The 24,831-nt window shown below is 43.1% G+C and overlaps 1 protein-coding gene across 1 annotated transcript in view; it reads left to right on the top strand.

The window, feature by feature from the left end:
• The window catches only part of TBC1D22B (TBC1 domain family member 22B), a 58,251-nt gene that overhangs the window by 10,018 nt on the left and 23,402 nt on the right, over positions 1 to 24,831 (top strand). The window contains exons 2-8 of the mRNA XM_006202051.3: positions 1,634 to 1,690; positions 9,194 to 9,501; positions 11,739 to 11,918; positions 12,469 to 12,539; positions 13,910 to 14,038; positions 15,249 to 15,314; positions 18,231 to 18,345. Coding sequence (XP_006202113.1) covers positions 1,634 to 1,690; positions 9,194 to 9,501; positions 11,739 to 11,918; positions 12,469 to 12,539; positions 13,910 to 14,038; positions 15,249 to 15,314; positions 18,231 to 18,345 — 926 coding nt within the window. The remainder of the gene's footprint in view (positions 1 to 1,633; positions 1,691 to 9,193; positions 9,502 to 11,738; positions 11,919 to 12,468; positions 12,540 to 13,909; positions 14,039 to 15,248; positions 15,315 to 18,230; positions 18,346 to 24,831) is intronic.

Here is a 24,831-nt window from a genome sequence, read left to right as displayed (position 1 = left end):
ATACTGTGTAAATTTTACCATGTTTCTTCAGATAATGTCTATTGACTCCCTACTATGAGCAATGATGAAACTTGTAGTTATATTTCCTTCCTCCTTCCCATCTGCTTTTAGTTGATTATGTTATTTTTCTTAGTTTTATTTTGTATCTTAAAATATACTTAGACCTATATTACTTGAGCTGTCAGCTTTAAATATCTTTTGAGCCTTGTCAGTGAAAGATGAAGAAATCCATGTACTTATTTGTCTATTTCTTTCTTCCTTCCCATTTTAACATTTGCCAATTATATTATTTTTACATTCTCCTCTGCAACCATAAAGCCTCAAAGTTAAGACTTAGTCTTAAGGTTAAATCAATTAAGTGCTCTCCATCAGTCCTTTTGCCATCATTCCTCCATTTATTTCGTTGTTCATTGACATTTTTCCTCTAGTAGTTTCATCAGGAAGGAGTCAAGGAGAGTATATTGCCTGAGTTCTTACATGTTGAAACATGCTTTTCTGTCATCTTTGTACTTAAACAACACTTTGGCTTGATATATTATTCTCGGGTCACTCTATTACAGAAAAGTACATGAAACAATTGTGTGGTACAATAACTTGAGTAATCACAAAGTGAACCCCTCCCCCTGAAGCCTCCTTTTGTCTTTTCTCTATCACACCTTCTTCCTCCCCTCCAGAGATAACCACATCCTTTTATGTTAATCACTCCTTGCTTTCTTTATAGTGTTACGATTGTGGATGCATCCCTAAACAACAGAAATCATTTTTTGCCAGTTTTTGAAGTGTATATAAATAGACTCACACGGTGTTTACTCTTTCATTCTTTGCTTGTTTTTTTGTTTTGTTTTGTTTGCTCAACATGACATTTGTAATATTATTCCCATTGCTTGCAGCCTTACTCCATATATTTACGTTGCTGTAAAGTATTCTATTACATGAACATATGATGGTTTATTTCTGTGTTGATGGACACTTGGGTTATTTCTAGTTTGGGGTTAAAAGGAATAATCATGCTATGAATAGTTTTATATGTATTTCCTGATACACAATATGTATGTATTTCTCTTAAGATAAATATTTGGGAATGAAAATACGGAGTTTTAAGGAATGCATATTTTGTTCTTCCTAGATATGGCCAAACTGCTTTTGAAGTGGTCGTATCACTTTATATCCCTACCAGCAGTGAGTGAGTCCCTTGAGCCACTGTTCTCTTGATTTGTGGTATTGCTTCACTTTCTTATAGCCAAAGTGATCCTTTGGGGTAGATGATAGTCCCATTTTTACAGATGAGAAAGCAGATTCAAAGTGATCAAGTAATTTGGTGCAAGTTTGTAGAGGTAGTGGGTGCCAGAACTGGCATTTGAACGCTGCCCTCTCCAGCCCTGAAGCCTGTCCATGCTGCCTTCTTTAGGGATAGGACCTCCCGACAGTCAGGCATGTATGTAGGGCACTGAAACCTCACCATTCTCAAGAACTTTTTTAAAAAAAGTAGGCTGCTATCCTTTGGCTTGGATATAGTTGTTCTTGGAGGTAACCTGTTTCTCAAAGTTCCTTCCAGTTTTGTGATGCAGGTGGTATTTACCCAACATATTTACTTTCCTGACAACTTACTTCTTCCTTTTTTTCTTGCTTTTAGCATCCAGCCTGTGTATGGAGCACAGCACCCTCCTCTGGACCCTCGGCTCACCAAAAAGTAAGTCAGGATATTTCCTTTCATGCATATACTTCTTCTAAAATCCCTGAATCCTCCCCTACTTTGTTGAAATGATCATTTCCACTTTGACCTTTTCTAGCTTCTCCTCTGCTCTGTTTTGATCAGAAGATGAGCAGTCTTACCTCGTTTCTAACTGGAAAGTTAAATCACATCAGAGATTTTTTTTTCCCTCACATTGGAAGTTGGTAAATGTAGGGTTTGTATGAGATTCTCGTTTGTTTGTTCTGTTGTGGTGGAAAGGTCTTTATTGATTAAATATTTTCCCAGAATTGGATGGTTGATGACCTTCTAACAGGAGATCTGGTTTCTGGGGCTTACTGCTTCTGTGTGTGTGTTTGTGTGTGTGTGCGTGTATGTATATATCTGCCATTTTCCTCACTTACACATATTCTGAGAAGTAGGGCAAATAGGACAGAACTGTGGGGCTGGCATTCTTCATGTCCTCTTTCTCTGACACGCCCAAGGAAACCCAGCCAGACAGTAGAGTTGAAATCTCCCTGGAGGCTATTTCTTCTAGTAAAATTCTAATAAATTATTTTCAAACACAACAGAGATCCTAGTTAAATCCAAGATGTGTGAGTGTATATTCTAACCCTCCAATTATTGCTTTATCACACCTTTCTCTCGTGAACCATCGCTCAGCCACAGTAAATTTAAACAAGGAGATGGGTCATCTTCTCACATGGCCTCTATCTTTGGGCAGGTTTACTCTTAGAGACTTATTTCTAGGAAAGCTGTCACTTGTAGTGAAAACCAAATGATTTGAGAGGTGCAGGAGACCTGGGTTGTCATCCTTCTGGGGCCAGCATAATAATATCTACCCTTTCTTCCTTCACAGTCAGTGAGGAAGGAAAGATAATGTACATTAAAGTATTCTGAATATCTAGAAAAATGCCTTATCAAACATGCATTATCAAAAGTTTAATATTCTTTTAATAACTAAATGTGTGGTGAACTTTCTGTAACTCTACCAACTCATTCTTTTTGCAATTTGGCTAATATGCAGAAGGTACAATCTTCTGAACTACTCTAGAAGTATGACTGCTGTTCTTTTCTATGAGATGTAGTTTTTATATCAGAAACCACTGGAATGTAAACTCTTTGAGGGCAGGAACTTTGATTTGTTCACCACTAGACCCTTAGTACCTAGACCAGTGTGGGTACGTGGTAGGCACTGAGTAGATACCTATGTATGGAATGAAGGAAGAAATCATTGCGTTTACTTAGACAATGGATATTTCTTTCATGTTTCTTCGTTTGTACCTTGTATTAGATCTTAAGGGAAACATGTTTTCTGTGCTATTTGTGTGATATTTCCATTAAGTATAATGAATTCTATTTCCTAGTTTTACCAATAGTGGACTCTCTGGTCTGTTGGCCAGTGTAGCAGGCACTGTTAATTACCTACCCGACAATCTTCCCTGCCCCTACTTCTTCCTTGCTCAAGAACCGTAGTTTTATTCAGCTCTTGAGCAGTGACAGGGTATGTGGATTAGTTTAAGCCTTTTATTATAATTCCTTGGTAATCCCAGTGGCTGGTCTTTGGTGGGCTCATCTCATTGGTTCTGGCCAACGAGATGTAAAAGGAAGTCTCCTTAGGGAGGGTTTTTGGAAGGATTTTCTTTTTTGATCAGAGAGAGATCATTTTGTGAAGAAGGCCACTTTTTGCCTCCACTCACATTTCCTGCTGTTGAATGTGGTAGTGTGAAAATGAGATGCTAAAAACTGTACCAGCTAACTTGTAACCTGAGGGAAAGAAGAGAATTGCAGAGACAGCAGCTCAGTGCCCTGACATCATGGTCTTTACAATTTAAGCATCATTTGAATATTCTATTCCTTGTAACCGGTTCTGTTTACAGCCAGGATTTGTTGATCGGTAATAGATCCTTCCAGCATAATTTATAATGGCCTTTGATAAACACACGGCTAGCATAAAATCTGCTGCCCACATGTATAGAAGGTAGTGGGGTATGCTATCCTATTTTATGTTTGGGTCATAATCTGCACCTGTCATCAACAGAGTTTTCCCTGATTCTGTATTTAGGGCTGGTCTTGAGAACTATCACCATATCTTAAACTGCCAAGGCAAAGTTTAAATGCTCTTGTTTTTCCCACCTATTAATGATATAAAACCATGAGTGTTTCCACTGATCATTCAGCAGAGTTGCATTCGTACTTTGAATAGAAGTAGTTACTTAGCTCTGCAGTTAAGGAGGAATGTAATTGTCACTGAATAAATTGCATCCCCTTTTCACGCACGTGGTGGTTTAGTGTTAACACTGCAATATGGGACAGCGTCTAGATCTGCACTGGACCATTTTACAATTCCAGATTGTTACTATAAAACATTTATCGCCCTTATTTTAGTACCTTTGTTGGGACATTTTTATTACTTTCTCCGCCACATGATTATCGTTCCACTTCAGGCTGCCATTAATTACTGTGTGGTTAATCCCCAACTTGCAGAAGCTTGTGCTTTGGGTCTTCAATCATCTAAACTGCACAAGCACAGCAAGTCATTCCCTGTCTGTGTATATTGACTTCAATTTGCCAGATTATTACCATTAGTGATAATATTGCCTGCAATAATTTTTATAGCTCAGATAAAACTCGTCTCACTGCAGAGCAGCCCCATTGGCCACTTGATGGTATGACAAGCTTTTAAGTTTATTGTTTTCTGAATTGATATCCTGCTTCTGAATTATAAATCTCATTCACAGGAACCCACACTAGTTACTGATATGACTGGATTTACCAAATTCCCCACTTGCTTCACATCCCTTACCAGTGTCAAGTATTATATTTTCTAAACAAATTTGTATTGTATTTCTGTTAAGTGAACAGCCATATCAGTAAAACAAAGTAGTGTTAATCAAATTACAGAATGATCGCTCTTTTGTTTCCTAACCCGTATAACCTGCAGCCACTCTTTTGCAAAATATCCTTAGGTGTCTGTGTTACCATTTAACAAGTTATCATTCATCAAACAACTAACTTTTTCTCAAATGTGCCATTTATTGTGTTTTTGTGAGTTTTTAGTGTCACCTGCACTTCTTGAATTCCTTTTTCTTCATCACTTACTAGCTCCGTGATCTTGGGAAAATTACTTAACCTCTCTGATCCTTAGTTTCCGTATCTGTAAAATGGAAATAATAAGACTCACTTCCCAGAGTTGTTGTGAGGACTAAGTGAGGTATCTGTGAAAGTGCTTTTTAACCTATAATTTGGCATATAGTTGGAGGGTAGTATGGTGAAGTTGTCTCTCAGAGACCAGTTTGGTCATAACTTTGACATAGTTCTGTTTAAGTAATTTTGGTTAAACTTCAAGCCACACTGTGGCATTATTGTACCTTGGGTTAGTTATAGATTAGTTGGGATTGTGTTAAAATGAGGCAACCTGTAAGCCAGAGGCACCTCCAGCTAGAATTACCTGGATTGATTTTTCACTGTGACTGTTGGGGTCAGAGGGGAAGAGGGACATTTCTCCTCCAGGGACCACATCCCTAGATGTGGCTTCTTCCCATTCTGGCTGCCAGCACATGCCGCCCATCTTGTGTTGTGAGGAGATTCTTTCTACAAGGCAAGAGAGTTAGGGCTACGAGCCATGCACACTGTGGGAACTTACAGCTGTGGTGTTCTGTGCAGTTTGCTTGGCAACTCCTTCCCAGGGTGCAGATCTTACTAGTCCTCAACCTTCTTCTTTTTAACCATTTTTTCCAAGTAAGGTAGTTGGAGAATGCCTGTGGGCTCTGTGGTCCCATAGACCTGGATTTGGGCTCAGGCTTCGCAGCCTGCTCCTGACCTCAGTAAGCCTGTTTTCTCATCTGTAAATGGGAATAATAATAATAGTACCTCATACGCTTATGAATGAGTGTTAATAAGAAAATGGGTATAAACAAAAAAGAAAATGGGTATATATAAATACTAGTACAGAGCTTAGCACCTAGTGAATAGCCAATAAATGTTAACTCTTGTATGTATGCATTTCTGTGATCTCCTCTGGAGCGAACAACATTAACAAACATGGAAAAGCTTCAAAGCTTTAAATCTTCCCATCAGTGTTGCTGGTCTGTAGTAGTGGTAACCCAGGTACCTTTTCACTTTCACTCCCCTCTGTCACTCTTGTGAGCTGTTCTCACAACCTTCTTCTGTCCCCAGACTCTCACCCTTCTAGGCAATACAAACCCCTTCCTCCATGAAGGCCTCTTTGCTCAGGACCAAGCTGACTTTTTAAACTAGTTAGTTAGGTGAATTTGGGGTTTTGTAAGGTAGTTATCCCTAAAGTAATTTCTAGCAGCCTCATAATGTTCGGCTTGAAATCTCTTGTATCTTCCCATCACAGAAAATGACAGCCTTCCCTCCCTTCTTTCCTCTTCACTGAGTTGGAATATGTCCTTCCAATATCTATTTGCAAAAGTCTTCATTTGAGTAAAATTCCAGTTCTTAATCTAGTTCACTTATTTTGAACCTTCATCTGCTTCAAAAAATATAATGAAATACTTTAAATGCATAAAAAGTTGTAAAGAAGAATATAACAGACACTCCTGTCCCCACTGCTTGGTGTCCGTTAGACCCCAGCACTCGGCCTGGCCCGTTTCCTGGTGTAATGTTTTAATTTACTCCAGGGTGTGCGTGGGCTTCACCCAGTGTTGGATTATCAGCATCCAGTCTGTTCTTTGACCTGACTTACAATGCAGCTTCTTGATTCATGGTTTATTTAAAGAATTCTTAACATATCAAGAGGGTATTTAGGAAACATCAACCAGAAAAAAGGAATAATTAACTTTGGGATCCAAAGTACTCCACATCACTGAAATGAAGTCATGACGTGCAGTCCTGGGGTACACGTAGCCACCAAGGAGGAAAACACCAATAATAACCACGTACTCCTTTGCGGCATTTTGTTGATGGCAGATCTTACACATCTGCCTATTTGTTCTTGACATTGGGCCCTCTGAGATGTGTGCTGCTGTGCGCGTTTACACTGTGCTGAAGTGGTGGATCCTGGATCCCCTATTATGGAGGAAAAGCAGTCATAGTAATGAGTCCAGAACATACAGCCTCAGCAGGTCTGCAGAGGAGCAGTTTGTCTCTGGCTCAGGGAATGGATTTTTGACATGGAGATATTTGCGCTTCATTGCCTCAGTTTTATTTTCTCTCATTTGGGAACTAGTTCATTTCTAAATGTTTGTTCGGTGGGTTTATGAGTGCTTGTACTTTGGGGATTGACAAAAGCCAACAAAACAACCTTTTCTACTGATTAATAAAAATAATATGCTCATTATAGAAAGTATGGATAATTCAGAGAAGTGTAAAAATTAAATATTACCTGTAATTCCACAGCCCACAGATAAGCAGTGTTAACATTTTGATGTGTTTTTCTTCCTGGTCTTTTCTATGCATATACTTTTTAAAAAATATAGAGATCATAAAATATGTATAATTTTGGTTTAATTTTCACTTTATTGAGGTCATTTTCTAGCCTTCAAGATGTGATTTTGGATGGCTGCATAACATTCCATCTGGTGGCCAAAGCATAATATATTTCTCATCATTTGCAATTTCTAGATATTTATGATGTTTGTAGCTTTTAAGCAAAATAAATAACACCATTATAAACTGTTTTAGATCTTCTTTGTTTGACTCTGATTATTTTCTTATGGTCACAGATGATGAACCGTTTTAAGGCTTGTGGTGTGTATGTTGCCAGATTGTTTTCCAGAAGGTTCTATAACATACACCCCCCGTAGTATTAGAGGTGGTCTCTCTGTACCTTGGTCAGCCCTGAAGAGAATGCTCCTTTAAATCTTTGCTACTTTAGTGAGTAGAAAATGGCACCATGTTTCTTGTTGGAAACACATCACATTTGAACTGTTTTATCTGGTAATTTATGTTATCTCTTGCATTTTGCATTTTGTGTGATGTGTGAAACTAGCGTTTGAAAATAATGTCTCAGTGATATCTTACTTCTCTTTTGATGTTAATAAAAAGGATGTTCCAATGAGTTATGTGAGCTACCAGTCTGTATTTATCAATGTTAGTAACTGTTATCTTTCAAAGTAAGTATTGGACTCATCTAGGGAGATGGGATGGGTATTAGCCCACCCACCCCTACCCAAAGGGAAGAAATGTCTGTTGGGAATGGGGGAGCGTCAGCTTTTCTAGCAGAGCCTTGTTTTTACTCTAGAGTTTCCCTGTCTTGCTGAGGGAAACAGTGAGGCATTTTAATGATGTTTTTACCCCATTGCATTCCAGTCCTCAGGTATAAACTTACACGAGGCTGTATCCTCTGCTTCCCTACCTGGGGTGAGGGATACTAGGTAAGACTGAATTAGAAATGTCCCAAACACTGGAACCAGAATAAGGGCCCCAGACCTTTAGAGGGAGATATAAAGAGGAAAAGTTCAGGAAATAGGAATGGTCTACATGACTCTTAGGACTAGGCTCTCTTTCCTTAACAAGTTAGTTTAGTGTTTCCCAAACTTCAGTCATGTAACATCTTCACGATTTTTTGCTATGTTCTCTACTATTATTTGCTAAATCCATTTGAAAAGAAACTCATTTTGTATATTCAATTAGATTTATTTTTTAAAATAAACCTTATTACTTCTGTAAGTGGAAAACTAGTATTATTTGCCAAAGATAGAAATTAACCTTAAAAATAATTACAATGAAAAACAAAAGTCTTATTAAATTCTAAGCCAGATCCTGTTGACACTGACATTACAAAATGTCAGTCCTCAGGCTGCCCTCACTTTGTTAAAAAATATTAGTCCTAAAGACAGAGTAGCACCAAACTCAGATCTCTCCAGCAGAAAGATTTAACAGAATAAAAAGGGAACAATTTCTTCATTTTGGAACTTGGTGTTTAACAATATACATGGGCTACCTAAAATTATCTCTTGTTCTACCAGTAGCTGCTGTCCTACTCCAAAAAATAGGTTAGGTTATGTCGCCGTAACAGATTAACCCTGAAATCTCAGTGGATTGACACAGCAAAGGTTTATTTCTTGCTCGTGCTACCTGTCCAAAGTAGAATAGGGTTGGGGTGGAGGGCAGGCTCTGCTGCACGCAGTCACTCTCTTATCCAGACCAAGGGAGGCACCACCAGTTACCACGACAGAGGACAGCTTATGGAGAACTCATGCCTGTTCTTTTATTACTTTGGCTTGGAAGTGATTACCTCACTTCTCTTCCCACCCCATTGACCAGAGCTAGTCATACGGTCTCGCCTAAGTACAAAGGGGCTGGGGAGTACAGAGTTGCACATGGAATATCTGGAGAGCATAGCTTTCTTTGCTTCATCTGTCTCTGCAGCATAGGGCTGGTCTAGATGTATCTGGATGAGGAATGGATATGGATATTTTTAGTTTGAAGAAGGTAATGATTTGCATGACATTTGTAATACTGTTAATATTAAGCAAGTGAAGGCAGTCAGCTGTGTCAGACCATTCCTTGGTAATGGTGTCTCCTTTCTTGAAGCTTCATTAAAGAACGATCAAAAGTCAACACGGTTCCTCTGAAGAGTAAGAAGGCCTCCAGTTTTCATGAGTTTGCCCGGAACACCAGTGATGCTTGGGACATTGGTGATGATGAGGAGGAGGACTTTTCCTCCTCTTCTTTCCAAACGCTGAACTCAAAAGTTGCCTTGGCAACCGCTGCCCAAGTGCTGGAAAACCACAGCAAGCTGAGGGTGAAACCAGAACGGTCCCAGTCAACGACATCTGATGTTCCGGCCAGCTACAAAGTCATAAAGTCCAGCAGCGATGCCCAGCTGTCCAGAAATTCCAGTAAGTCCATCCCGCTCCCCTCCAGAGGCTCAGCCTTTTCAGCAGAGTGCATTTTAAAGAAAAACAATTTTTTTTTTAGGACATTCCTCAGCTCTTCCAATGGATGATAAATGAGTAGTTTCAAGCCTGAGGTATGACGTCAGTGAGCCTCACTGGTCATGAGCTAAACTTGTTCCTCCCGCCTGGTTGGTTGCTTGGCCCCAGGAACCACGTGTTCCCTGCCATTCTCTTCCTTTCTCTGTGGTGGGGTCCAAACGTTTGTGGTTTGATTGCTTCACAGTGCTCCAGGCCGGGTCAGGTTGAAGAATACCAACTAAATGTGTTTAGACTTGTCAGTGGCTGAATTTCACAAGTGTTTGGCACTGTTGGTTGGCCCCCTCAGCTGTGGGGAACAACCACTAGCATGAGGTGGTCTTTCTCCTGTTCCTGAGGGACGGAGTCCTCGTGTCAGGTGGGGCGGGAGGAGATACCCCTTGTGTTTCTTTTTAGGAATCTGGCTTCAGTACCTGGTTGAGATGATGGTGGTTTTATCAGATGTTTGGGCACTCTCATTGTGCTCTTTTAAATATCCATTGCTGTATTTAATGTTGCCCTAAAGGGTTTTATGAAAGCCAGTTATTCTGAGCTGGAGAGGGAAGTGCCCTTACTCTAGTGAAAGTTCAAACAGCTGACTGGTGAGGGGTGAAAGGGAAGTAGAATGTCAGAGGTTTTGAGTGCGTCCTGGCTCACGTTCTAAGAGAACGTCTTTTACACTTTCAGACTAAGCGAGTGATTATGAAATTAGGCCGTGAGGCTTTTAAAATCAGAGTCACTTTCCATCACTGATTCGAGCCTCAGTTCAAACCTTCAGTGCCACGCCCAGACTTGCATTCGGTGTCAATTGACCAGCTGGCCACAGCCGCGGGATGTGGAAAGTGTCTTCACTCCGTGATGGAGGGTCTTCAGGGAATCCTAGTGTGAGGAAGGCCCCACCATGATCCCTTGTGCAGGCTGGATCGCCCAGAGCATTCCCATTATGAAGTTCCCTCCTGTGAGCATCTGACCGTTAATCACTGACATCAGAGGTGCACATTGGTCTCAGCCCTGCAGTGTGTGGTCTGCTTTTTCTGGACCCTGTGTCACAGTAGGCACCCAAGCCAAGTGCCCTGTAGCAGTTGTTTCTGTAAACCTTCTAGTTGTGCTGGTTACTGAGTAGCCACTGATTAATTCTTGTTGTGACCACTACTTTTTAAAGCCCAGATATGTAGAGTATGAAACACTCCTGCAAGGACAGTCAGAATTTAAAGTTGAGTTTTGTTTGGGGTAGGTAGTAAAGTAAGGGTTTGGGAGTCAGGCAGACCTAAGGTGCTGTCTCAGCTCTCCCTTGCAAATTACTTAACCTCTCTAAGCCATAGTTTCCTCATCTCTAAAATAGTGATAAATTCCTACAGTAAGTTTTAAGGGTCAAATGAGAGGTCATATGTAAATATGACCAGCACAGTGCCTTAATACATACTAAGCATTCAATGAATGTTAGTCCTATACTGCTCATTTCTCCTACTACCATCTAGTTTAGAAATGTCTAGAAGCAGACAGAGTTCTGCTTGAGTCTTGTTCCTGTTATTTCAGTCATATCCCGGCAGAATTAAAAGCTGGTTCATTTTAGTTGGAATTGTGGCAGCACAGAGGAAATGCAGCCACTAAAAGCAGGACTACCTTAGACCAGAACCTCTCACCCCATGTGTGTTTGTGCGGGGCACGCTGGTAGTCCAAGAGCAGGTTACAGTTGTGCCGGTGAAACCGATCTTACCCGCCCTAGGGGCAGCTGGCTGGGGCCTGGGGCTTGAGGAGAGCAGCCGCTTCCTTTTATCATGGCATCATTTTCTACATGCTCTGTGATGTGGAAACGGAAGGCAAACACTCCCAAACTCACTGTTAGGCACCAAGAAAAGTTCCAGGGGTAGAAAGAAAATAATTGATTTCCCCCTGGAGTCACCAAAAAAATTGTCAGAGTTGGCACAGCAGCTGGAGTCTTTCTGTACATAAAGTGCCTCAGTATGTATGATAAACACACAGCCCTACCCTGGGTGGATGAGTGAAGCACAGCTGGGATTCCATCCCCTGCACCCTGCACTGGGCACCTGCAGGCAGCGGACAAACCTAGTGGAGGAGACCAATGCTGAACTATCAGGTTTAAGGTTTCCCAGGATCTGTGCTCTTCACACAGCCTGTTCTCTTTCTCTTTCACATTGTCTCAGGTGATACATGCCTACGGAACCCACTCCACAAACAGCAGTCACTCCCTCTCCGACCCATCATCCCCCTCGTTGCCCGGATCTCGGACCAGAACGCTTCTGGGGCACCCCCGATGACTGTCCGGGAGAAAACCCGCCTAGAAAAATTCCGTCAGCTTCTCTCCAGCCACAACACTGACTTAGGTGAGTCCCTGTGAGCCCTGAACAAGCTAGGACCTCTTGGTGACTGGAATTCTCAGAGACCTGGAAGCTATTACTCTTTGTTCTTCCTTCTTTTACTTTTCCAGCATCTCCTGATCTGGTGCCCATTGAAGTGACGTGCAGGTATTAAGTCAGAAATACGTTGCTAGAAATTAGGGACCAAATTAGGTGGACTGGATTCTGTGGCCTGTAGACCATAGTGCAGCTATTCTGGCTTTGGTCTCCCCTACCTCAAGGTGATTCTTACTGAAATCCACACCCGCTGGTCTTTCTCTCTCTGGTCTGACTCTGATCTCTGAGCTGACTGGATCACTGCTGCAGAGCCGTGTCCTTGGCACTTCGCTGCTCAGGGCTGCCATCTTGGGCTTTCCCCTGTGCTTGTCAGTAGCTGGTGGTGGTGGTGGTGGTGGCGGCGGCGGCAGAGGCAATCATCTTACTGGAACGGTGGGAGGCACCAGGCAGTGCTGGCTGAGGCTGTTTTAGGGCGTTTGTGGGAAGGGCTAAATCCAACAAAGCTGTTATCTGTTTGCAGATGAACTGAGGAAGTGTAGCTGGCCAGGGGTTCCCAGGGAGGTTCGGCCTGTAACCTGGAGACTCCTGTCGGTGAGTTCCACCCACTGTGTAGGGGAGCCTGAGCCTCACACAGCCCTTCTTACCTGCTGAGGTTAGTCTGGGCACATTAGTCCTGCTCTGTAGACTTCTCTAGGCCAACTAGATATGACAGACCTGTGGGAATGTAGTCCTGTTTCTGGGCATAAAGAAACACATTCTTGAGACTTTATTCCCACACATGGAGAAGAGCACACGTTTGTGCCTACAGTCATAATCTCACCTTCTCAGCCTGAGGAGGAGGAATACAGTGAGGCAGGGTGAGCCAGCACTTGTTTGGGCAAGCTCCCATATTCCCTGTGCTTCCCTCCTTTTCAGTAGGATTGACCAAGGTGGTTGAAACTTACTTCCCAACTGTGAATAGTTGATAAATGGGCCTCCCTCAGAAGCCTGCACCAGGCCCATTTTCACTAAGCACAGAGCACTGTGCCAGCCCCTGTGATAGGAACACTTGGATTTCCGGAGCCTGTAAAATTCATTCATTCATCTAATAAGGATTTATTGAGGGCCTGCTGTTTGCCAGGCACAGTGCCAGGTGCTGTGAGGATGTACAGAATGAACACCCCACAGCCCCTGCTGCCCAGGCACTTGCTGTGGGCTGTGTTCTCAGCTGCCTGCCGGAGCTGTTCTCACCCCGAGTCTTGCAACTGTGTCATCATTGCCCCACCACTTCTAATAAGTTTGAATGCTATTAAGAGTAGATGTGGTGAGAACAGAAGGGAAATAGGAGATGCAAGAATTGAGAGCGGATCTAGACCTGGGGTAAGAACGGAAGTTGGCCTGGAGCTGTGGCTGGGAGGGGGGCTGCTGCCAGAAGTTCTGTGTGTGGGTGTTGCAGCTGCATTGTCACGGATTCCACTCAGCTTCCTAAGCTGGTAATTCCTAATGTGACAGTGGAGAAGAATGTGTAACTGGCACAGACTCACACAGCACACTGCTGAGACATGCCATAGAGGCGGCCACCTCCCTGTGTCCCTCAGAGAGACTGCCTTGCCCACACGTAGCCCTCGGAGGTCTTGACTTGGGTCCAGTTCTCTCCCGCTGACCTATATTCACTGCTCTACTATGCCAGCTCCACAGCTCTGGAGGCTCCCCAGCAGCACCAGCTCCGATCGCAGTACAGGGCCGCGAGAGTAAATAACCCCGGGAGAGCTGGCGGGGCTTCATCTGCCCACGCGTGGCTCTCACTGAATGAGAGGGCCAACACTGGGTGGCCAGAACCAAAAAGGGATTTACCCTTGTCCTCTTGGTAGTTTTGTTTTTATTCCTTTGATAGTTTCCAAGCCATTGCTCAGGCTAAAATAAAAACTAAGGATTTACCCAAGCGATGCGTGTCCCCATCTGACTAGCAGTGCTGTCTACAGGGGTATCTCCCAGCAAACACCGAGAGGAGGAAGTTGACCTTGCAGCGGAAGCGGGAGGAATATTTTGGCTTCATTGAACAGTATTATGACTCTCGAAATGAGGAACATCACCAGGACACCTACAGACAGGTACAGTCCTCACCTGCTGCCTTTTTGCTTACTAGTCATAATCTTAGGGTGTGGCTCCTGGAAGTGCTCTCGGGGTACAGGTTTTCCAAGTCTTCAGGCTATGGGATTAAATTTATTCCCAGAATTACTTCCCCTCTTTCTAATTCTAGTCATTTTTAATAGATTTTTTTTGCCCCCAGTCAGGGCAGCACCTCTCAAACTTTAATGTGTATACAAATCACCTAGGATTTTAATAAAATCCCACCTAGGGATTAGGATAAAAATGCAGATTTTAATTCAGTAGATTTGAGTTGAGACCTTCACTTCCAGTGAGCTCTCAGGTGATGGCAATGCTGCTGGTCCACAGACCACACTGTGAGTAGTAAGGGTTATGGGACACGAGATTAGATGAGGTCACTCAAGAGTGGTCCCTCCCTCTGGACTGGGACATCAGTGTGTCCCGGCAGCTGCAGTGCCTCTTTAGCACCCATGTTTGACTGTCTGCTGGAGCTGTAGCCATCAGCAGCCTTGGTGGGGAGTGTTCCATTGTTGCTCATAGTGGTCCCCACCACCTCTGGAGAGGGGGAGGAGTGAAGAGGAGTCTGGTGGTTGCAGAGGGAAAAATCCTGGGGGAGGCAGCTGTCTACAACAGGCCCCGAGAGCTGGCGTAGTCCCTGCTGCTGCTGCTGCTGCTGGCACAAGTCCTTAGGATTGTCAGACACTGGGAAGTCCCGAGGCCAAAACCAATCGCAGTGACCTCTTGCATGGCAGAAGCCAGAACTTTCAGTGCCAGTTACTAAGGCCACTCCCTCTAGTTCCCTGTCCTGGCACATTTTTGCAGCTGTCAGAGCTCTTTTAGTTCTTGGAAACTGTTGGTGAATGAGGATCTGAAAGAGGCGTACCCATTTTGATCATATGTGTTAGATAAGGACCAGCCCGGAGTGAGACAGACTCCAGAGCAGCAGGAGGAAGCCAGTGAAGCCTGTTGTTATTTGGTATAAGTGGTTTATTGGGGAGATTTCCTCCGTTCAGCAAGCGTTGCTGCTGTGGAGCTGTATTCCAGATGGACGGGTAGGGTCAGCTAGACATTTTTGTATATCAGTCAGTTCTTTCTAAAGACAAATTGTGCTCTCTCTCTCACTCTCTTGATTCCAAGTTCTTAAGGAAATAAATAACTTCTCAAAAGAACAAATTGGCATTTGTGGTTTCAGATATGACTTCTCTCTTTCAGATTCACATTGACATTCCAAGGACAAATCCTCTCATTCCATTGTTCCAGCAACCACTTGTACAGGAGGTGAGGAAAGTACTTAACCTTCTGGCCCTTCTCCCCCGACACTGTCTGTGTGGTTAAGCGCTTAGCCCGCCCTCTAACCCCAGGCAAGTTTATGGCTGATCGTGATAGTACCTCCTGTTCACAGATGGAGCTTTGATCCTTTCAGAGCACTTTCTCCTGCACTCTCATTTGATTCTCATAATAAACCTGTGGGCTGAGTAGCACCTTGAGAGGTTGAGGGACTTACCCAGAGTCGCGAGTCTACCTGGTGACAGAATGAAGACTAGAACCCACACCTTAGATTTCCTAGTACTGTGTTTGTTCTGCTTTATCAAGTTGGGAGTGGTGATTGTGTGTGTGTGTGTATATGTGTGTATTTAGTAAATATACATAACAAAATTTACCATTTTAACCATTTGTAAGTGTACAGTTCAGTGGCATTAAGTACATCCATATTGTTGTTCAAGCATCACCACCATCCATCTCTACAACTTTTTTTCATCTTCCCAAACTGAAACTCTGTGCTCACAAAACAGCAACTCTCCTCCATTCCTCAGCAACTGCCATTCTACTTTCTGTGTCTGTGAATTTGACTATCCAGGCACATCCATAAGTGAGAGCATACAGTATTTGTCCTTTTGTGACTGGCTTATTTGACTTAGCATAATATCTTCGAGGTTCATCTATGTTGCAGTATGTGTCAGAATTTTCTTTTTCAAGACTGATGCTCCGTTATGTGTGTATAGGACATATTATTGATCCATTCATCTGTCCATGGACACATGGGTTGCTTCCACCTTTTGGGTGTTGTGCATAAGGCTGCTGTGAATGTGGGTGTGCAAATATCTAAGTTCCTGTTTTAAATTCTTTTGGATATATACCCAGAAGTCAAAGTAGTCCTAATATTTTGAGACCTAACAAGTTAGCAAAGCACATGAGAGGTTTCAGTGAGACTGTTATCTTCTGACCAAGCAGTAGGTGTAAACTCCTCAGGATTAGGGATTTCCTTTGCAGCCTCCTAGGAGCTTGGACATGGATGTGAGTGCTCCTTGAATTATGTTTTCACTCATCCTTGTAACAGACAAGGAATGTGATAAAAATGCTCAAAATAATTTCTACTTGCCTTTAGATGACATTCATAATTCTGTTTAAATATGGATGTGTCTACCGTTGGGATCCCTCATAACTTACCACTGCCATAAAGAAGATTCTGAGGGGGACACCATTATTTTACCCATAAGAGTCAGCTCAAAGCAAGCTGAAAACCCATTCGGGATCTCTTTGTGTCTCCCATTCAGTTTCCCACGGCTCAGCCCTGCTCATTTCTCAGTTTAAGTTAAAGATGTTCAGATACTTATCATTTACCTCTACATCCTTAAATTTGGAGACAGGGGAAAGTAGTTTGTTTAAAAGGCTTCTAGTAGTGGAACCTGCAAAGAAAGAAATTCAGACTATGATCTTTCCAGTTTTTCTTGACTCACCTTTCCATCTAGCAGACTGTAGTTACCTTAAACAGAATAAATTGCCAACCCAGGAGCAGAGAACTAGGTAACACTGACTATTGAAAGATTGCTTTGCAAACCTGCAAGATAATTGAGATTGACTGTGGTAGGTCAGAATTACCCACATTGGTAGGAGAGGTATAGGAAAAACCTTCAGGGATTATCCCTGTCCATTCCACTCTACAAGGCAAGATTGTCCCAGACTTCTTCTGTCCTAAAGACCCCATGGTCTCCCCTGGTAACCAGGCTTGGTACTCTTCAATTTCCATCTCTTTGGCATCTTCACTTGTACAGTGTGAGTGCGTCTGCATCGTCCCATCCTTGCTAGAGAGACACTACTGCAGAGCTCCTGATTCTGAATGACTAGCTTCCATGCACTTGGCCATAGTTAAAGCCAGTCACTAGGGACTTGTGTATTTACAAGGGGCTGATAGTGTGGAGTAGAAGCCCTGATAAGTCCTTCAGAAGGACTGACTTAGAGGAACTTTTAACAGAGATGTCCAGACACAGGCCCTCTGGTGTGGTTCAGAGACATGAGGCAGCCCAGTCACAGCCAGTCTAAAAATGCCCAGGGGTTGTGGTCAGCAGGATGAAGCCTGGAATGAGTATTATCAGGCCGAGAGAAGATGGGGGAAAGCTCAAGAGGCCTCGTGAAAGCAAAGAGGAGTGGAGTGGAGTGAGCCAGGGCCGGGCTCTGTAAAGGGACCATAAAGATCTTTTCTTCCCAGTCTAGGCCACCGGCCTCTTGTCGTTAATACACTTAATCCCAGAGGCTTTCCCAGGGAAACCCTGGCTGACTTCTCTGTTCTCAAATTCTCAGCTCTAGGAGTCCATAGCTTTGGGTTTATTTAACTTCCTATCCCCAGCAAACATCTGGGTTGCATCCTGATATGTGAAGTGACTTCCTGCAGTCATAGTCTGTCACTCGTTCCTAGTCAGGCTGGGTTATAACTAAATCCAGATCTAGAGCTTCTGTCTAAGCAGGGAGAAAGGAGAGGGTGGTAGACAAGGCGCTTCCTTTCTAAATCCTATAATGACCAACAGAGACTTAGAAAATGTAACAGGACTTAGATGTTCTGATATCTTGCTCCTGGAAATAGAGAAACAGTAATCTACCAATGAACGTGGTGGCCTGAATTAATGACATGGCAAATCTTTTTCTAAGCCGTTTGTGTCACTTTCCTTTCCTTTTCCCAGTTTAATATCACAGTGACTAGATACTGAAAAGAGAAATAAAGGGCAAGAAGTGCCTACCCCTGCTTAAAAACAGCTAGCGTCTTAGAGACTTTTTATAGACTTCTTTTGTCCTGCAGTATCTCTAGGTTTTTCCTACAAATTCTGCAGCAACCCTGAGTTAAATTGTGAGGTAGGCAAATGGAGGGAGGGCGAGTATCCCTGTGAATTAACAGTCATGTCGTGTTTCTCGTCTTCCTAGATCTTCGAAAGAATTCTGTTTATCTGGGCCATCCGACACCCTGCCAGTGGGTACGTCCAGGGAATTAATGACCTGGTCACTCCGTTCTTTGTCGTCTTCCTCTCAGAATATGTGGGTAAGAAGCGCGAGTACCAAGTTGAACAAGCTATTGCTCTTTCTTATCTGTGGTCTGTTTGTTTTTCCCAAGAGTGCAGACACGTCAGCTAAAAAATAGATAGTAGCTTTGGAATACATAGCTAAACCTGTCTTAACAGCAGTAGCAGCCTGAAATTTATCTCTTGAGATGGTAGCAGATCTCACCTAAAAAGACCTGCTTCGCCACAAGAATGACCAAACTGATATATTTATGTTCTGCCATAAACATGGTTTGATGGTTTATCTGAGGTTGTTTTAGGATTATTTTAAACTTGTCTCAAGCACAGGGCCTCATCCACGAAGGCTGAAATTTTAGGTTACACGTCAGTACTTCACACTTGAGCTCACATGATGTCTCTTCAGAGCAGGGTGTGGACACGTGGGTAGGAGAGGCTGTGGTGCTAGAATCCAGCTCACGTGGGAGGTAATGGAATGGGCCGAGGAGCTCAGGGACCTTGATTTCTCCCCCTCCTCCTTCATCTCTTACCCCACCGGGTTCTTGTCACTCTGCATGGCGTGATTAGCTGTCATGGTGATGGTTAGGTTTTCTCACAGTCCCAGCCGCCTGCTAAGGCCAGGCCTAAATCAGGCAGAGTCTTGAAAGGAGTTGAGGATCCTCCATTTCTCCTTTTGGTTTCCTTAATCCCTTGGGCTTAGAGAGTCACACGAAAACCCATCTGTCATGGCCTGATGCTTTGTTCTCTCAGTTAAAGAGAAGCTCATGTGGGAATCAGAACATTGGAAAGGATTTTGGAGAACCATCCTACTGCTCCCCTCGTTTCACAGATGGGTTGTGAGATTTCTTGCCTCCTTACTAGTGGCAGAGCTAGGACTAGAACCCTTTTCTTCAGACTCTGAGGGTGGTGGGTTGGCTTTTTTGTGGGAAGCCATTGCAGGGGTAAGACCGTAGTGAGCGGGAACTAGGGTGGAGCCCCTTGGAGGGGAGGGAATAAGAAATGTCTCACTTGATCCTTCCCATTCAGGTTTTCTGGTGGAACTCCAAGGGATGGTGTTTTGGTCTTTCATGAGGCAGCCTTTTTTTCATTACTCAAAAAGTGAGCCACTGCAGTGATGCCATCCCCATTCCCCTTAAGTGACAACTAGGGCAGAACTGGGAGTAAGGGTGGAAGGTCACCCTTGTCCACTCTGTCAAGTGATCATAAGCAAAAGCAAAACTAGGTAAAGTTTAGCTGCCAAAAGCATATAAATAGAGCTTCTACTGGAGAACTTTCATTTTCCCCTCACATTTAATAGGTCAGTTTTGGGAGGCAGCTTAATTCTGTGTGTTTAACTTTAGTGAGAGCAGTGCAGCTGTTGGGACTTAGGGGTTGATTCTTGCAGTATTACTCTTTTGAAATGGCATTAAAGGATGAGCCTAGGAAGGTATTAATCCACTCATTAATCTGCACTTGAGGTCAATGCTGGCATGAAATCTTACCAGTTTTTATGCCAGTTAAGAATACTCCTCAGCAACTGCAGTTCTAATTGGATATTTAGTTATCCTGTTAGCTTTTATATTTTGTGCTAAATTTTCCTTTACCAACCGTAGGCACCCATCCCATTGCTTCCTTAACCCCATCAGCCCCACCAGGCAGTGTGTCTTTCTTTGATAGATGAGACTGCATTTCAGATCTTGGTGCTTAGTTCGTCACCTCACCTACTGACCAGTGAAACCATTGCTGACCCACAGCATTGACACAGCAAACTGTGGGCTTCCCTGCCCCTCCTCGGCAAGGAAGCCTTCCTTGGCAAGGCCACACTCAGTTTCACATTTGCAACAGACTTCACATGAGTCTTTGGTACCTTTTCCTAGGACTAGGAAGGTGGGGCCCATTCACTCTTTTTTTTTTTTTTTTTTTTAACAAAATTAATTAACTATGGTAAGTTTCAAACATATGTAAAAGTAGAAAAAAAAATACCTAAATCCTCATATACCTGCCACCTGACTTCTCCCACCAGTCCCCTTTCATTTATACCTGTCTGTTCTTCAGCCCATCATCTTTGTGAGTTTACTTTGTGAGTAAGCAAATCTCAGTATCAAGCACCATATAATTTCATCCATAAACATTTCCATATGTGTCTCTAGAAAATAATGATTAAAGAAACCTGCAGCCATAGTGCAATTATTACATCTAAAAAGTTAGCTCTTTAATACAATATACAGCAGTATTCAAATTTTCTTGATTCCCGTAAGTATATTTAACAATGTGTTTGAATCAGTGTTCAAATCAGGTCCACACATTCTTCTGATTGGTTGATATGTCTCTGAAGTCTCTCTTGATCCATCAGTTCCCATCCATCTCTCTTTTCTTTAGAAGTTTGTAGCTTTAGCCCTTGTTTTTCCAATTTTCAGACTAGGGCTTTGCCATGCCAACCACTAATATCACCCTGATTTTTAAAGCACTTTACCATTTGCAAAGTACTTTGACTTACCTGATTTCATTTAGTAGCCCCCAATATTTCTTTAAGGTAGTTGTATCAACCCATTTTACAGGTGAGGACTCAAAGGCTCAGAGATTTAATGAGCTTTCCCAACTCAAACCAGATCTTTTGACCTAAGTACCTGTGCTCTTTATACGACCTGGTGGTATCTCAACTTAGATCTTTCTGATGGCTCCCTTTTTTTCCATTCTCTGCTCCAAAGCAGGCAGCACATTTCTTATTGCTCCTTGCTTTAAGAAAAAAAATTACAGAGGCAAGGAGGCTCAAGTATCAATAGTCTAAGAAGTCAGGAGAGGAGGATGTAAGAGAAATCCAGGGAGAAGAGGGAAAGTGTACAGCCACAATACTTCCCAGAGTAGAGGGAAGTTGGTAGGAAGGGGTATAGTCTGCAACTTTCTGGAAGGGCAAAGAAATTCTGGCCACACTTCTGGTATGAAAAGAACAAGTGCCCAGAACGGCTGTTACCAGCGTCTGTGTGGGTGAGCTGCGGTTGCCTCCTGCCTCTCTAGGAGACTCTCCAAGATCAGCAAGTGAAGGCGCCTCCATCTTCAGAGACCAGGATTACAAAGGAATTTACATCACAGCTTTCTTGAATATAAACAAAAGGCAGCAATGGAGGTTGGGATAAAAATGTGTGTTGGGAAGAGACAGAAGCCTTTGAAAATTATGCCTGAAAGACATATTTGATGATATACAAAGAATGTCATGATCTGTGTTAAGGCACATTATTACTGAATTAACAGATGAGAATTTGTGAAAAAAAAAAATTACAGTAGAAGTGAATGCTCGTTAAAAAGAATCAAAACAATATAGAAGTGTTATTATCTCACCCTACCCCCCGCCACCAGAGATAACTACTGTTGACCTTTTGGTGTGTATTTTTCCAGTCCTTTTCCTGTGTATGGATAGACTGACGTATATTATTTTTCTTTGTTGTGTCCAGAAAAATAAGATCACACTATCCTTACTTTTCTATGTCTTGCTTGTTTTCATTCGCATGTCTGGCCAGCCTTCCACATTTGGACATACAGATCTACCTCATTGTTTTCAGCAATTACATTTATTTTCCTCAGGTTTTACTACATTATCTGTTCACTGGTTGACGACTATAAATTAAGCTTCAGAGAAATAGGCATACAGTCTGCTCTCCAGTCTCAAGGCCGTTCTTGAACATAGATACAACATTGTGGCTTTCAAGAATAGTTCTCTTGTCTGAGTAATAGTGCTCTTTTTCTCCCCTTCTCTGCTGGTGCCATATCCTAATCAGGCAGCTGCTGTGACAGGTGCTTTGTTGTGGCCTCCCTGATATGACTGTCCCTACCACAGGAGGCCCTGGGTGTCGTTCACCTATGGAACAGGCCAGGCAGTTGCCCTCGTCACCCTGGGCAGGTATCACCAGGCAGCCTTAGCCCACTGACCAATCTTGCTGAGCTGTGGCGTGGGGCTGTGCCCTGGTGGAGCTGTGGGGTCCACATGCCACCGGAACATTGCTTGGCCTCTCTCATATCTTCTCACCTGTCTATTCTCTATCACTTTTATAAATTAGTACCTGAGCTCGCTTCATGCTTTGTGTCATGTCTGTTGTAAAATAGTTGAAAACAGGGAGATCTAGTGACTACCCTCTGAGTTGCTAGAGAATTTTTCTATAGCTTTCCTCGCCGCCCCCAGGAGCTTCTTTATCTACTGAAACCAGCTCCTCACATAGAAGTGGGTCCTCTGTGGATAAGCCAGCTGTGTCTGGGTCCAGTGGTGACAGGGCTGGAGGGTCACCCCTGGGAAGATACAGTCTCTGGACTGTGATCCCTGAGGCTGTGGAATACCACTAGGCTCTCATCTCCAAAACCTTTTGGGCTTAGATGACATTGTTGATTTAGCTCTGAACATATTAAGGTCAAATGTAATTTAATGGTCATCACCAGAATAAGTTGCTTAACAGCAACTATTTAAGGGATACATATGAAGAAGAGTGGGACTCATGACATGTTCTGCTTTCAAAGGAAGAGTGGTGCCTAGTGATTTTTTTTTTCATTACAAAATGAAACAGTATCAACTAACTCTCCCTCTTCTCTGCATGAAGCAGTACAGTAGGATTTTCATTTCAGGTTTTACTTAGACACATGATGGCAGTGGAACTCCCAGAAGGGAAGTCTTTCCTATCCCTCTTACTCGTGTTCCCTGCATGACATTTCCACTTGGATATGTCATAGATGATTAGTTAGGATTAGCTTGGCTGCATTGACAGGGAACTCCAAATACCAGTACCTTAAGCTTACTTCTCTCACTTTAAAAATCAGGAGGTTAAAAAAAAAAAAAGTCAGGAGGTAAGTGGTCTAGGGCTAGTATGCTGCTCCATGATCTGATAACATATCAGGGGTCCAGGCCCCTCTCTCTGGTGTCCTGTTGTTCTCAGCATGTGGTTTCCTTCTCATGATCCAGGACAGCTGCTTGTGCTCTAGCCATCACATCCACATTCCGGTCAGTATGGAGCAGGAAAGGAAGAAGGACATACTCCTTCTATTTAAGGACACTTCCCAAATACATGACACTTGGTTTTGAATGTCTTTTGTCTGAACATAGTCTTAACGGCCATTCCTACCTGCAGGTGAGCCTGAAAACAAATCTGTATCCCAGGTGGCCGGTACCCTTTAGGGTCCTTTCGCCAAGGAGGAAGGGGTAACAGTTATTTACAGACAACAGCAGGCTTTGCTGCCCCCAGGCTTCTCAGACTCTGTTTGACTAAATCCTCTCCTTCCCATACCCAGCCACCTTTTTCTCTCAGTAGGCAGCATTTCCTGTCACTTAAATAAGGAATGCTAAGACTTGTTCATAATTCTTCTATATCCAGTCAGTTACAAAGCTCTGATGATTTCATGTCTTAAAAATTTCCTGAATCTGTTTCCCACTCCATTCCTCCTATGACTGCCTTAGCTCAGGCAAAATGCTGAAGTGGACAAATGTGTTTTACCATCTCTGGTTTTATCCCCTTCAAACCCATCTTCCACAGATTTGTCCATGTAGCTCCTCTGCTTAAAACCCTTCAGTAGCATCCCATCACCTCCAGGTTAAAATGTCCAGAGTGTCTAGCTTGTTGTGCAAGGCCCTGTGTGCTCGACTTCCTGCGTCACCTCAAACTCAGAAATCCAAAATTGACATTTTTAATCTAAAACCTTGCCCTGTACCATCTCGTTATCCCCTGGATTCATCCTTGTGTATCCTTTAAGACTCTCCTTCCTCCTGGAAGCCTTCCCTGAGACATCCTCCCTGTCCCTGCCACCCCAGTGGTACTCGTTTTGTAACCCTGTACCTTTCCCTTTGTAGGACATTACCACACTGATTACTCTGTGCGTTTCCCTCCTGCCCTCTGCCGCCAGGCTGTATGATTCTTTGAGGCCAGAGAGTATTTCAAATATCCTTATATTCCCAGTGCCTACATTTTGGTGTCCAAAATGAGCACTCCATACATGTCTAAATGAATGAGAGAATGAAAATTTCATGATAACTTTGCAATATATTCAGGAAATAGTACAGCTTTGCTGAGCTTGGCCACTGGAGGGCAGTGAATCACAGTCTTCTGACACTGTGCCAAGTGAGCCAGAAGTTCTCTCCCTGGGACGCTTCACTCTCTGTCTCAGATCTGACTCTGCTAATGATATTCACCCTGCCGTCCTGTTCCTCCCTGTCTGGCAAGGTGTTGCGGGCCAGAGATAAAACTGGAGAGACTTCCATAGTAATGGTGGGTTTGAATTACTGTCTTGAGAGGACATTCCCTTTTTCTTTTTTAAAATGTAAACTTTACATAGAAGTGTAACATGCAGTTTTAAAAGTACATGTACACATAAGTGCACAGCTCAGTAAATTTCCCCTAAGTAGCCAGCGCTCATGTGGAACATTTCCAGCACTGCAGAAGCCCCCTTGTGTTCCCTCCAGCCCCAGCCCTCACCCCCACAAGTGTAATGGTTATACAGGCTTCTCACACCTCGATGAGTTTTGCCTATCTCTGAACTTTATATAAATTATATCATGG

This window comes from Vicugna pacos, chromosome 20 (genome assembly GCF_048564905.1).
Source record: "Vicugna pacos chromosome 20, VicPac4, whole genome shotgun sequence".
NCBI classification, from domain to species: domain Eukaryota; kingdom Metazoa; phylum Chordata; class Mammalia; order Artiodactyla; family Camelidae; genus Vicugna; species Vicugna pacos.
Note: the sequence above shows the minus strand (reverse complement) of the source record. Positions and strands in the feature narration are given on the sequence as shown.